The following is a 15,106-nucleotide window of genomic DNA, read 5'->3' as shown; positions in this document are numbered from 1 at the left end:
CATAAGTTTGCTATTTCTCGTTCCATTTCGTTTCATGGGCGTGAGTATACTAATCTTACAATATCTTCCACACTCACACACACGCACTCACATGCATTTCAGGACAAACACAAACAAAATATGGCATATCCATGGGATGGTGTTTGATAAATCTGTTCGTAAGTTACCAAAGACTTTTACTCAATATTATTAGTGATCTGTACATGAACGTTGACGCTTTAATTCATGAACTGAATTTAAAGAAAAAAAGACATTTGTAGATTGAAATTCTGGTTAGCGATTATTTAAATATAACTGTTATACCCCCCAAAAATACTGCATCTCATTACCGGATAAAAAAGGCTAAAAGTCATGTATAAGTTTTATGAAACACCATATGATGAAATAATGCGACATCTAACTAAATTGTGATCTGTTCGTAAGCTATTTGTTTAAAAAGTCTTTTAAGCTCACAAACATTAATAAGAACTAATATTGTGAATATCCCTCTTTTTTACATTAAAGACAAGACGATACACACGAAATCAGACAATTTTGTGTAATTCGAATTTCCTACGTACAAAACAATGACAATACTGATGAAAACCATATAAAATGAAATACATGTACGTAAAACATTTATGCAATCTTTGATATGATAATACGATGACATACAGAACAAGCAAAATAGAAGAAAAATATGCGGTAGTGTTTGGAATGTATTATACATTCATAGAATTTATCACTTTATATAATAATGTGAATATACAAATGTTGAAAGATTGTCAAACTTTTGAAAGTTGTTCTATAAACAAGCAATTGATATGCACTATTACAAGTATTGTTATCATTGTCATCTTCCTCACCACCACGACAACCACCATCACCACCATCCTCATCATAATCATCCTCATCATCATCATCATAATCATCATCATCATCGTCATCATGATAAGTTTTATTGTTATTGTTATTATTTTATTATCATTATTATTATCATAATCATATAGAAGAAGTAGTACAATCATTGTTATTTTGATCTTTTCTCGTAGCGATATAGAGGACCTAATCACCATGCACCATCATCATCTTCATGATCACCGAAATCACAATCATCATAATCATCATTACAATCACTAGTACTACTCTCGGCGGCCACGCTGCCCCTTAATACGGTAAAGCCTATCTGTCGATTTTCAAAGAAGTATATAGAAAGGCAGGATTAGCAACTTAAAGACCAAAATGTTAATATTTTATGCTTAAAAACAAACATTCATATTACAATTTCAAGTTATGAGAGGTCATCCTTGATGCATCACGTGCGTGGCATTCAACCAACTTTCAATACACTAAAATAGATAACATAATAACGTTAAGAAAGGTACAGTTTTTAAAAACATATCAAATATTCCTAGAATACTTAACCCATTAAAACATCATAAAATTGATACTGATTCTTCCAATATCTGTTGCTATATTATACAAAAACAAAACGTGTTTTTGATAGCGATAAGGCACTCCTGAATGGCACGCGTGACGAGAACAATGAACGAAATGTCCCATGTTGGCTCCATCACAAAACAATAACTTCGATATTTCCTAGTTTATCTGAGTCTTTTTATCGTCTTCAATGGTAGACTCGGGTGCAGTCGGCGATTCCTGGTTCCCGGTGGCGGAAATCTCGACCGATTCTTTCTTGTCTTCGTTGACGAAAGCGACATCGGAACGTTTGTAATTCATCTCGGTAACAGACTGAGAGCAGCGATGAACGAGGGATTGAATGCGACTTCGATAGATGAAAGCGAGTACAGCCAAGGCAGCTACGATGAGAAGGATGAGGAAGGTGAGACCAGCAGCCATACCAGATCGGTTACTACGCCGCGATGCACTCCCACTCGTGGATCCTGACCATTTTGAGAGAGAGAAAAAAGTTAATACAGAAGCTTGATAATGAGGATGTTTGAGGTTACAGTCACACTACACAAACCAACATGTAAAACGAACAAAGATATTGTGTTTTCCTCAATTACATTATCGTCGGTTTTGGAGCCGGGTTTGGGGGTGTGACTGACGACTCCTATGACGCATTTGTAATATTTGTTTTGTTTTGTCTTTTTCCGGGGGGGGGGGGGGGGGACGAAGAGCCCATTGCTATGTGCATGCGGAAGAAAAGGGGTACTTCTTTTGCACTTGCATAACAATATATTTTGACGAATGAGCTTCTTCACAAGCATTGCATCGTAAATTTAAAAAAATAGTTTCATGATACTGTCTACATGGTCTGTGAATGCATAAACATGATAAAAGCGTACCATATTTGCGAACTATTTTCTTGAAATGTAATTCATTCGGTCTTAGTGGCCTCACTCTACCCAATGCATCAATATTTGTGAGCAGAATGAAAATAATTAATATTACATCTCAAATCCAAAATTCCATTTATTCATTCCGCGCCAATTACGCACTTTTAGAAACTGTTTTCTTCCAAAATAATTTATGCATACAGGCATACACCCTTCACACATTCTCTTACACGAAATGTCAATTGATTTATCAATTCATAGGTGGAAATAGTAAATGTCTCCGCAATTCATCTATCTATCCATCCATCCATCTATCTATATATCTATCTATCAATCCATCCATCTATCCATCATTTATACACATATTACTATTCAAATTACCAAGCGAGGCGCAGGTTGCAGATGACACAACAAAGTTATCCACAGCAATAAGGGCTGCATTGTCCGAAGATTCGACAGATATCACCACCTAAAGAACGAATTAAAAAAAAATCAAATTTGAAGAACCATGTTTTTTAATTAAAATATAAGACAACTTGTAACATTTACAAATTAAATTCGAAAATTAGACATACGACACAATACATGTGCTTACATATATTCTACCATATTACCAAAACTATATACAACAAAAACTTTTTTTTTAAACCTCCCAGGATACAACTTGCCTGCCGACTTTTTCCCGCACCTGCCGTGCTCCTCTTTGCACCTCCAATTGTACATGCACCCCCTCTCTCCCTACATTTGCCTCTCTGTTCCTCCCTCATTATCACAATTATTGTAACCATATTATTATTTTTTTTTTATTATTTTATTACTATTATCACTTATTCTAATTTGTGTCACTCTTTCGTTGTTACCTTCGATATTTTGTATAGCCTCCTTTTAAACTGTCTTCCGTCTCTCCTTTATACTGTAGTTTTGTAATATACCTACTGAAACTAAGTTACGGGAGCTTGCCTCTCATACAAGCTTTGCTTTTCTTGGCAAGCCCCTCCGTTCTGTTTTATATAGTCATTATAGTCAAAGTTACTTTAGTTCGCATTAGTTATCATTGTTTATACCTTATTCCGATTGATGTTGTACTTTAAATTTGACTATGTATTGTTTGATTTTGTTGTGCTTTGTGAACGGAAAATGAATAAATCTAAATCTAAATCTAAATCTATATTCAACCATTACATAAGGGAAAAGTTATTCTTCTTTAAAGGACTCTTAATAATGTACATTGCCCAAGGATATCGTTTGCCTCCGTATTACGTTTACAGATTGTTTTTATAATTATACAAATCACTGTAAATTCGTTATTTTTCACATGCTATGAACAAAATATAGACAACAATTGTTGTGTGTCAACTTTAAATTAGCATGTTTTTTATTATATTTTTTTTATAAAATAAAATGAAATAAAAATAAAATAGTGGAAAATCAATGACGAAATTGAAAATGTTACCTTATAAACAATATAAGGTTTGAGAGAGTGGGATTGCAGCAAGGATGCGGTATACATCTTCCATTCGGTCATGTTCTTATTGCTTACAGACCCAGCCTGTCTTCTTGTTCCATCCTTTTCTTCCACAATCACAGCTATTGTTTGGTCGCTGGTACCTTCTATCAAGTATTCAACGCTGATACACAGATCCCGGGTGGTGGGTGAAACAGTCAGGTGACCGGAATACAGTTCATTAATCTGCCGTTTTGATGATGACGAGTTGTATAGCGAGAGATACATGAAGGAATTGGTAGCTGGAGAAGGAGAAGAAATAAACCTTTATGCTTTATATGATTAGAGCATAGAAAGTTTTCAAGTAGATAACACTTTTGATTATTCCAAACTTTAAGCAAATCTTTCAATATAATTGATAATTAAAACGATGTTTAAGAACCCATCAGAACTGGACAAAGGGATTAGGTTTTTGTTAACTTGTTCGTATAATTAGCATGACTTAAATGTTATGTGGATTCTTCATCCAGTTGTACATACTGGAGAAGGTGCGGAGGCTGAGGTACACCCCTCGCATATGAGTTCCGCCCCTTCTATGTCCCTGCCATCCCAATAAAAACAATATCACATAAACAATAATCATCTTTCTTTAACCTGGCTTCACAGGAGGCATACAATAACAAATAATTGATACAACATACCCACTGATTTACTGAGGAGTGGAAAACCTTTGCCGTAGATGGCGTCATACCAGTCCCAGCTGATTTCATTCTTAGCAGAGTTGGTGAATCCGCAATTGTCGGGTCCTAGCTCAAAATCACACGATGTTTCCGTGACAAGATCAACGCAAGGATGATTAAGAATGATGATATCATCAACAGCTATATCTGATTGGTAGCCTCTCCCAGCATATGCTTTGAATATAATCTGCGTAACAAGCCACAGAATAATGTGATTCGAATCATGGGCATAAATGTGAAGGAGATTGCCCTTTTTTGTAGTTAGCACACACCGGAAAGCGGGCTTGTTCCGCACCGTTTCCAAAGTTTCCTAACCAGTCAGCAGTTGGCCTAATAGGGATCATTGATAACACTCGTCTTTTAGCACTACACAGGTCTAATCTGATAAATGATGGGTTAAAGTCACCTCAAGGGTAAGGATAGTAAAGGGAATAAATGCAAAGAGTAGTTTTGGAGGTATACTTACATTAAAGTCACCACTAATTTCAATATCAGCATTGACGGGCACCCAAGCATCCTTCTGTTTGCCTTCAATCAACTTTAACTGAGTGAGCTGTTGACCCTGATTAGACCACTGAGCTTGCTCTCTCAAATACACCTCCATTCTACGAGTGTCATTGCCACTAGCATGGTAGTAGAACCGTACACATTGTTTGCCATACCAGTGCATTCGAGGCGAGATCAGATACCCGACGGACCGCGGTCGAACGGGCTGTGACGTCTCGAAGTACATGTAGTGCCCTAAGTCAAAAACACAGTATAATAAAACGATAACACAAGAAGTAGAAATGATTGTGGTAAAAACAATGGGAATAATGATAATGGTAAGATACGACTACTGCCATTACTAATACCACTACTGTCAGATGCGTTACAGGAAACAAGAAGCTATCGACGACTTTGGCTTTCAAGGAGTAGTGGGGGAAATTAAAAAAAGGAAGAAAAACAAGAAAAGAAAAGAAAAAGCGGGGGAAAGAGAGAGAGAAAAGAAAGTAGAGCACAAAAGATAGTTATTGGTAGGGTAACTCTATACTCCCACATTCATTCATAATTTGGGAAAACTAGGATATCTTGCCTCCCCACCAAAATAGTCTGGCCCTGCCCCTGCTCCTCATCCTTCTACTACTAGGCTACTACTGCAGACACACTCTCGGCATCGACCAAACTATTAGAATGCAGCCATCACCACAAGGCTGACGAAGTCTCCCATCAACTGTTTGTAAAATATCAGGATATCTTTAACCATCACCCACAAACCATTACCACTCGAAATGCAGTAACAGCCTCAGAAAAGTCACCCGAATTCAGTAGTCAGTTCAGCATGAATGACTTGTGCAGTGACATCAATGCAATGAAGAGTAAGAAATCAGCTGAATAAGATGATATCTTCTGCGAGTAGATGAAACATCTCTGACCCGTTTCAATCCGATGGCTCCTTGACATGCTGAACCAATGTCTAAGTGAAGACACTGTACAAAATAATACATGGAATGAATCGAGAGTATTTACATCACTCAAACCAGGCAAAGAACCAGCCAGCCCAACAAGTTACAGACCCATCTATCTGCTCTGTTACATGTACACGATTTTTTTTAATGAAGACTATTAATACTTTTACCAAGTAGTACCTTTCGTGGATGAACTCCTCATTCGTGAACAAACAGGATTCAGGCCAGGAAAGTCCTGTACTTATCAACTGCTGAATGAGTAAGGGCCGATACCTGGACCAACTTTTGTGAGGGTCGGACGGTACGTTTTCTGGTTGTAACACTCCGACAGGCCATTTCTAGATAGATGGCGCTACATAATAGCCTATTATTATTATTATTATTATAACTAGTCAAAAGGAGACTCAAATCTAAACCCAGTTTTCTCCAATAAACCGAATCCGGTAATTGATGGCTCTTTCTACAGCCAAAGTATCACCCTCTGGTCAAGCTACCTCTAATCCGTGGTATACGGGCTTTTTTATAGGTAAATCTGTCCATCCATGCAGGCTTCATTATCATGTCTAAGAATCCTTAGGGGACCGGAACAGAATATACTGTCCTCATGCAGAAACGGGGCTACATTTAACAGGGGTGGAGAAGTCTTGGACTCCGGATAGGATAAGACATTGCAACGCCTATGCTATGTTTCGCCCCCAATCCTACCATAGCCACGCACTGCCAAAGGTCTGCAATCTTTCTGTAGTGACCAAAGGAGGTAAAGACCATACTACTACATGTACTACTACTACTACTACTACTACTACTACTCCCCTTCCTCCTACTACTGCTACTAACCATAATCACACTAATAACGACTGATGCATATCCAATGTTATGACGAAAAGCCTACCGGATGATACTGAGATACTGATACTGAGTCTGTGAATTTCGAATGAAAATAGATGTGTATTTTTTTGGAGACATAAAGTAAAAAACAAAAAAAGTAATAAATAATAATGTAGCAAAAATAGAAAAATTAAGATTTTGTAAAGTCCAGAGTAACGACGCAGAAAGAGGGAGGGAAGTTATAACGTGAGAATATCTTCGGGGTCTAAACCGATCAAGGCAATCACCTTTTGAGTTGAAACAATGATAATGTTACTTACCACTAGAATTTCCGATCGTATGATCACTAGGCGGTCCGGTATGTCTGGACGGGGTTTCCCCGCTTATCCTCGTCCAGTGACCCCAGTAATTACAAGTGTCTTCTTCAAAATCACAGGATGCAGGGTTTCCTGAAAGAAACAACACCAACAACAATTTATTTCACAATTAAATCCTAGTAGTCATACGGTATTTTCACTCTTGTCAGGCCACCGTCACTTTTTTGGCAGCGGGTTTCGAGGATTGCGACGAAAATAGTGGTAGAAAATAGTGCAATCTAGGGGATGGAGAGCAGAATTTCACTAAAAATTTTAATTAGGTCTTTTATTCAAATTGTGCTGATTTACGCATGAAATATTGAGAACCGATAGGCCGTCGACCGCGCGATCGCATCGGAAGTTTGTGATAGAAAGCATTTACAGGGGAACGTATGGGGCCTCTTACTGACTATAAACAGATAGTCTTGGAATATATGTTTTGAGAAAGCAGTTGTTTTACAAAACTTTTGCACCTTGGTAAGTTAATTATTGTGATATGAATGTACTGAGTACTGAATAAGTGTGTTATCATTCAAATGGGCCTATATTTTAAGACTACACTGTCGAAATGTTGCATTGTGGGTTAGGAACCTGGCCAGATTTGAGTAGCTGAGGACTTGAGGTGGTGTTTACTGATTCGCATCTGCTTTAAAACAATGCAGTTTATGATGAAATCTTCTTTAGGTACCCTTTTGTTATTAAAAAATATATTCAAAACATTTTCATTTAAAAAAATAAAATATATTCTTTTAATTACTAGTTAGAATGCTAATAGAGTGGAAAGTTTGGGTGAAAATATCATCTTTCACATTTCCAACAAAGATCTACAAATTACTGCCAAAACAGGAATTTACTATGCATTTTATTGTCTTCAAAATTCTTAAATATTTCTCTACCTTTTTTAGGACCTTTGTTTTTTCGATGAACTTTGTCGGGGACACTTTTGCGATCGTAAATACCATAAAATGAATCAATTTAAACCAGCTAAAGTGAAAATAATTATACTTTTGCGATTTGTTGTTGTTGAAAACAAAATTTGCATTGACATTGTACACGAAATCACGTTTTTAAGTTTTTTTTGCGATGACAGATGACTGCATGGTATTAAAATAATCATATTTTGGGGGGTATTTTCAAGCAAAATCAGTTCTACCATAAAAATGGGCAGCTAAATCTAGTATCAATCATCAAATGATGATTGAATTTAAACGGAAATTAAAACGTTTCTAATATAAATGCAAAAACATGGATTATATCATATTTCGAGGAATAATCATCCTATAAACCACTTGAAAGGCGTCTTTTATCTACTTTCACTTTCAGGATTATGTGAGAGCCATTTCATATACATGAAAAACTTCCTGTGAAAAAATTTGTTTTTCAACTAGCTTGTAATATACGCGGCAATTTGCAAAATGTCACATTTTACGATTTGAAGTAGGAAACAACCTTAATGCTCATTCCGAAATTAAATAATCTTCAAAGTGTTGTCTTTGAATCGGGCATGACAAAAATTAAATATCTGATATTGCCCAAAATGACTTTTAGCGCACTTTGGTTTCGCCCCAGCATAGTGACAAAATTCGTCGGGGGGGGGGGGGGGGGAGGGGGTCAAATTTACACCCCCTCCCCGTTAAATAAGGGTTAATATATTACAGGGTATAAAATCCAGTCAAGTTAGATGATAAAAATCAAATTGGTGCAAAAGACTACAATTTTGGGTCAATTATTAACTAAGTATTTCTACGCAGTTTGTTAACAAATTCATTAACCCTTTAACTAACCGGGAAGCTCTTTTGGTAGATCATACGACCGGGGTTGTCTATTAAAAGCAACATGCCATTGCATTTGTATAATGCAGCCCGTGTGACGACAGAATAGGTAAAATCTTACTATTCAATCTCGGACAGACTCCACTTTCCACTTTGACGTCATCAATGATAAACATCATGTATTGTCTCCACCGGCTGTTTGGGCCTGGCACAACAGCTTCAAAGATAATCTGAAAGACAATTATGAACACAAAACAAACAACACCATTGTCTTTGTAAAAGTTAATCGTCAGGAACAAATGAATAATTTGAAAACTGGTTATGAAATAATGCAAAACTTGAAAACTTGTAAGTGTCGTAATTTTGTTATTCCTTGTGATTTAAATGAAATATTCAGTGTTTTGTAGACTTTATGTGTTCAAACCATATTATTTTCAGCCTGGGAAACCTCTTTGAGTAATGACTGTTGACGACGGGATTATTAACTAATCACTTTAGAGCACTAGCGTACCTAAGGGGGGACAGACTGCCCCCCCCCCCCCCTGACGAGTCACATGCAAACAAAAAGGGAAAATAGGGAAAGAAAAAAAAAAAGAGGAAAAAGGAAAGAGAGAAAAAAGGGGGAAGGGGAAAAGAAAAAAGAGTTTAAGAGAAAGGGGAAAACAAAAACTGGACTGCAGAATGTCGGAAAAAAATTACTGTCGGGCACACGGGGCTGTTCCAACTGATTCGGTTTTTTAGTTCCACCATCTTTTTTTGTAAATGTCATAAAATGTCATAAACATAAATCATATTTTTTTCATTATTTCATACTTGTGTGAATAATATGTCTCCCTTATAATGAAATAAGTTGCAGCAATAAATATCTAATGCACTAAATCAGTTGTCAATCTAATTTTCTGGTTCTTGGAGGAAAAAATTTGAATAAACCTAATTTCATATAATAACATACAAAAGAACAAGTGGAGATGTGACATCATCAGCCCACCTAATGAATATTCATGACGACTGTTTTCACAAAATATTGCTAAACTTTAAAATTCAATAACTTTGTTATTTGCTATCCGATTTTGATGAAATTTTTAGCATGTTGCTCAGTGAATTCTACTCTATTTATAAAGCTATAAATATTTTCAGCCCAGACCATCCCTTTAGTTTATTTTCTGGTGAAACTCTTTTTTTTTTTTTTGCTTTTCAAATTTCTCGGCACCGAATTGATATCCATTTTGTAGTGAAACTTTTGTTTTCCTTTCTTTTTTTCTTTTCAAATTTACATCAGCACCCCCAGGCAAAAAAAAATCGATCCCAGGGCTCTGTATTTGTGGTGACTATTATTAATTTTATCATTGTTGCTGTTTTGGTTACATCATTATTATCAAAATGTATTATTCTAATTTGTTTACTATTATCAGGTCTACCATTTTATTTTCAATTTGAACAAATCTCCTTTATATCGGAGGCACACACGAAACATTGTGTGTTGATACTGATTAATAATGATAATTATAATAATAACTTGATTTATATAGCGCTTTTTCCGGAGGATACAAATCACTGTAAAAAAAAACAATACAAGCAATTAAAACAACATATAAACATTGATCCCTTCACACCACAAAACTACTGTGTTTGCTAAACATGATAAAGTACTTGTATAGTAAGGGTGCGTTTATCCGCCACTTTTTTACCCTATAATCATGATTCCAATCATGATTCAAATCACGATTCTGCAGAATCACGATTGCGTTTAGTCGAAATTGAATATAATCATGATTAGAATCACAAACATGAACTACGAAAAAAAGGGCGTTTGGAAAGACGTTTCTGCAGAATCACGTACGAAAATGTTCGGATAAACGATATCGTGATTTGAATCATGATTATATGACGTCATTGTGTCGAGCTATTTCCGGTTCTTGCCAAGGCGCGCGCCCCACGTTGTCACATCACATGTACGTCGCCGACCTCCAATTAAGTGTCCAACGTTGACCTATACTTCCTGGGTCAAACTGCGCACTGTGATGCGCACTGGATCGGTCCGAATCCGAGGAGAAACAGCGTTGGAACGAAGGTCGTCTAAACCCTGATTCTGTAGTAATTGTGATTCATGTTTGTGATTTGAATCATGATTCCAATCATGATTCAAATCACGATTCTGGCTTGAGGTCGGATAAACGCAGCCTGATACTCATTATCATCAACTTTAACGTGTATTTGCCAAATCACTATCTTGGTGACTCCAAGTAGGAATCTGCAAATGATAAGACTAGCTCGATATGCACAGAGCTAATGCGATATGCCGATTTGTGCATTAAAATCAAAACGGTTAAGGCTATATTGGCGTCGATTCCGCAGACTCAGTAGTCAGTACTCAATGTCGTTTATTCAGTCAGACTACGCATCATGGAACAAAATATAGTCTAATTCCCAACGAATTGATCAGTTCTACTGGTGTCGTAAAGCAATGCGATGTTGTGGGTTTTCTTTGTTCTGTTGACGGACGTTCGAATCTCGCCTCGAACCATCTATTTCAGATCCTTTTTAAAATTGTGGTAACCATACGTGTCACAGTATGGTAAATAAACAATGTTACCACACGTCCCGAAATCATATATCAACCACTTATTAACCACAAATGAAAATAAACACTGTGTTTGACACTGTATAACATACTTTGTTACGCACTATTACCACGCGTCCTAAAACATCATGTATTACCCACATTTGTTTGACACCGTCTTACACACTGTGTTGGACAGTGTGGTAACACTGAGTTTTTTCAATAACTGTGCTTCTACAGTCATTTTCTGCATCATTCGGCACGAACTATAGCGTTGAAAAAAAAACACAGATGACAAAGGAATCACATTTATACAATATTTCTTCTTACGATAAAAAATATAGCAATATTTTTTTTCCCCTTACATTGAATGGTCTATCAGAAGGAGGGATATCGACCATCTTTCTCATCCAGTATTTATATGAAGGCCAAAAGTAAGCCCAGTCTGGATCAATCTCCCTTGTTTCTCCGTAGTATTGGAAGTAAACATTCATGAAATCGGTGGTGTAACCATCCTTGAATATATAGAATGTGAGGCATCTAGGTTGATCCGATCCACTCATCAAAGGTGATATGATCCTTGACTGATCATTCCTAGCTAACCGAGGACTGTACCAACTCCAGCGATACCAGAAAGCCATGAACCATCCTAGAAACAAAGGTTAGAATAGTGATAGTAATGATAATGATAATTATGATTTTATAATCAGCGGCATAATGAGAGAAAAAAAATATAAGGGGGCACAGAACGGCGAAGGAGCAAAACTTTTTTGAAAGTCGCAGGCGAGCGAAAAGAAGACTTTCGTAAAATTACAATTTTATTTTATGATATATTTAAAAAAAAAATCAGAACAAAATTTAATGATATCATAATTATATCAGTTTTTGAAGATCTCCCATGATTTACACAACAGCGATGGAAACAAGAACATCTACGAAAACAGTGGGTATTTTCAAAGAGTGATTAATGTTTTCAAATGTTTATTCAAACTTTTCCCTGGTATTTGGCATGACGAAAGCGCGGCGGGCAACTATGAATGAATAAAGATATGGGTCAAATGTTCTTATCGTTTTTAGAGAATCGTTATCACTGTGCACTTCAAAATTAAGGGGCAGAACCAGCGGTTGTGGTGGGCAGGCGATATTGAAATTATAGTTGCACTACCAAGCAAACACTTTTCAATACTCGTCTTCCTTGTCTTGTTTTCCCCTTGAATTCAGCACATAGAAATCACGAGGAAGGGGGGATGTCACCCCCCCCCTTTGTGGAGTTAGCCTGATGGCTTCCACAATACCATACCATCGTGAGACTCTGTTGTGTGGTCGGTGGCCGGTCCTTTGAGTCTATTCCATTTAGGAAAGCGTCGACTCAACATGTTCGTGTAACGCCATCCATTCAATTCTTGCTGCAGGTAACTGGCTCTGACGCGTTGCCAGTCCAAGATGTCGTCCGTTGCTTGGGTGAAGTTACAGGAGTCTTCCTCAAAGGTACATGACATATTAAACAGAAGTCCTGATGGAATCGTTGTCGGGATAGGCTCCTGTGTAGGATCTAAAAAGAATCAAGTATATCTAAGGGTTATACTTTTTCTTGGATCATTCTGTTATGTCTTGTTCGTGTATCGTTTCTTATGACTTTGTTCTTTTGTGGTTCAGTCCTGTTCATGTAACGTTTTGTTTTGTGTTGTCCCATTCACTTGTCTTGTCATATCCGGTTATTATCCAGCTTCATCTGTCTTTTATCATGATTATTTGGCAGAATATTATAAAAAAAAACGTTTATCAACACATGTATTAAAATACCTTTTGTATTTAAGTTTACACAAATTAACCAAGATATGATTGAAAAGGGAGACTAAGGAAGAAATTATTAAGAGATCTAAAGAAAATGAAAAATAAAAATTAAGCGCTTTATAAAAGCATAAGCATTACTATATATTTAATTTTACAGACCTTATACTTACAATATGGACAAGGTGAATTAGGGTAAAACGCCACATCGTCTATTGCAATATCGGTACGATAAAATCGACCAAGTACACCCTCAAATACGACCTAAGGTGGATGACAAAGGAGAAGATAAAACAATTCCATTTTCCTAGTCAACAAGCATACGCTTAGCTAGCCCTACTTCGTTAAAAAAAGTTTGGTATACGTATTCAAAAGTAATTCTTAAAACTGACTTTGTTGTGTATAAAGTTATTTCTCGTTATACATAGAATCGTCGGGAATCGAGTATATATTTTTAAATTTCTGGCAACATTCTGAAGTGATAAAAAATAAAAATAAAAACACAACAAGTTTTATTTTTAGCCATAGACCCGTTGGTAAATTGCCAAAACACTAATGTTTAATTTGTGTATTCAGAGAACCACATTTTACATCGGTATTAAATTAATGGTCTTTATTTGAAACCCAATTGTATTATCATAACACAGTCCGTTTTGACAACAATATCGAATGATTTTTCAAGGTCTAATCACTCATTTTCCATAATAATATCAAAGATGTATCACATGATATTTGAATATGAAATGATTTTCAATATGTTATCAATGGCGTGCATAGGGGGGGGGGGGGGGTTCACGACCAAGAAAAAAAGGAGAGAAAAGGATATAAAAGGAAAGGCAGGAGGGTGAATTATGATATTATTTTCTGAATATTATGTCAAAACATATCACAAGGTTTAATATTTAGAAAGTCAAAAGGGGCCTAAGCTTTCGATCCTAGCAGAATCTTCGTCGGAGACAAAATTTTGCCTCCGACGAAGATTCTGCTAGGATCGAAAGCTTAGGCCCCTTTTGACTTTCTAATTTACTCCATTGGCTCTCTTTTATTAGATAAGCAGTTTTCAGCAGCTTCTTTTTGCCAAGGTTTAATATTTGTAATAAAATTGTCGAATTTTCGCCGATACGCAATATCTATCCCCCTCAAAATTTTGGGCTCACTACGCCACTGTATGATAAATTATTTGTACCATTTTAGGGGTTTGCGAAAATATGGACTATGGTAATGTGTACTTCGCATTAGAACTATTTGCTACATAAATTCACTTAATACACACACACACTAACGCATTGCACACCCCCAAAGACACACACCCTCTCTCCCAAGACCCACACACGCACACACTCCCTTATTATACACATAAAGTAAAAGTGATTGCTATATTTACATGAAAATCTTGCGTCATTCTGTTTATCACAAAAGATGCTCTGTGCCACACGTTGCCTTGGTTACCAGAAAGTGACCAAACTGGTTTGTTAGGGAGGGTGCCGTCATGGTTCTTCAAGTAGACATTGAGTTGTCCAATATGGCTGCCGTACATGTGATACCAGAATTCAAGGCAAGACGAGCTTGTTTGTGGGTTCACAAGAGGTGAGATGAGTCGAGCTTTACTTTCTGGACGTTGTCCGCTGCTACTTATATGCACATAGAATCCTAAATAGAAATGATAAATAGAAATTATAAAAAAATCACCCTTAAGATGAGGGCCCTGGAAACGATCATTTAGCTGAGGGATCTACAAAATGTTGGTAATTTTCCTTATATTTTACCAATTTGCCACACCTACCAGAATTCCTGGGGTGCTGCCTATGGAGAATACTATACGCAGCATCCCCGCAGCTCATTCCTATAGATGGTATTGTAGACTAGTCGCAACTCGCAAGGTGTG

At 36.6% G+C, this 15,106-nt stretch overlaps 1 protein-coding gene across 1 annotated transcript in view; it reads right to left on the bottom strand.

The window, feature by feature from the left end:
- Window positions 1-137: 137 nt before the first annotated feature.
- The window catches only part of LOC129271144 (MAM and LDL-receptor class A domain-containing protein 1-like), a 33,573-nt gene continuing 18,604 nt past the window's right edge, over window positions 138-15,106 (bottom strand). The window contains exons 9-19 of the mRNA XM_054908506.2: window positions 14,606-14,871; window positions 13,395-13,485; window positions 12,731-12,982; window positions 11,796-12,079; window positions 8,992-9,100; window positions 7,063-7,191; window positions 4,933-5,207; window positions 4,428-4,653; window positions 3,736-4,028; window positions 2,664-2,751; window positions 138-1,883 (exon numbers count right to left, since the gene is read on the bottom strand). Coding sequence (XP_054764481.2) covers window positions 1,579-1,883; window positions 2,664-2,751; window positions 3,736-4,028; window positions 4,428-4,653; window positions 4,933-5,207; window positions 7,063-7,191; window positions 8,992-9,100; window positions 11,796-12,079; window positions 12,731-12,982; window positions 13,395-13,485; window positions 14,606-14,871 — 2,318 coding nt within the window. The 3' untranslated portion in view covers window positions 138-1,578. The remainder of the gene's footprint in view (window positions 1,884-2,663; window positions 2,752-3,735; window positions 4,029-4,427; window positions 4,654-4,932; window positions 5,208-7,062; window positions 7,192-8,991; window positions 9,101-11,795; window positions 12,080-12,730; window positions 12,983-13,394; window positions 13,486-14,605; window positions 14,872-15,106) is intronic.

The sequence above is a fragment of the Lytechinus pictus genome, chromosome 11 (genome assembly GCF_037042905.1).
Source record: "Lytechinus pictus isolate F3 Inbred chromosome 11, Lp3.0, whole genome shotgun sequence".
Lineage (NCBI taxonomy): Eukaryota > Metazoa > Echinodermata > Echinoidea > Temnopleuroida > Toxopneustidae > Lytechinus > Lytechinus pictus.
The sequence above is the reverse complement of the archived record's forward strand: the minus strand, read 5'-3'. Positions and strand labels throughout refer to the sequence as shown.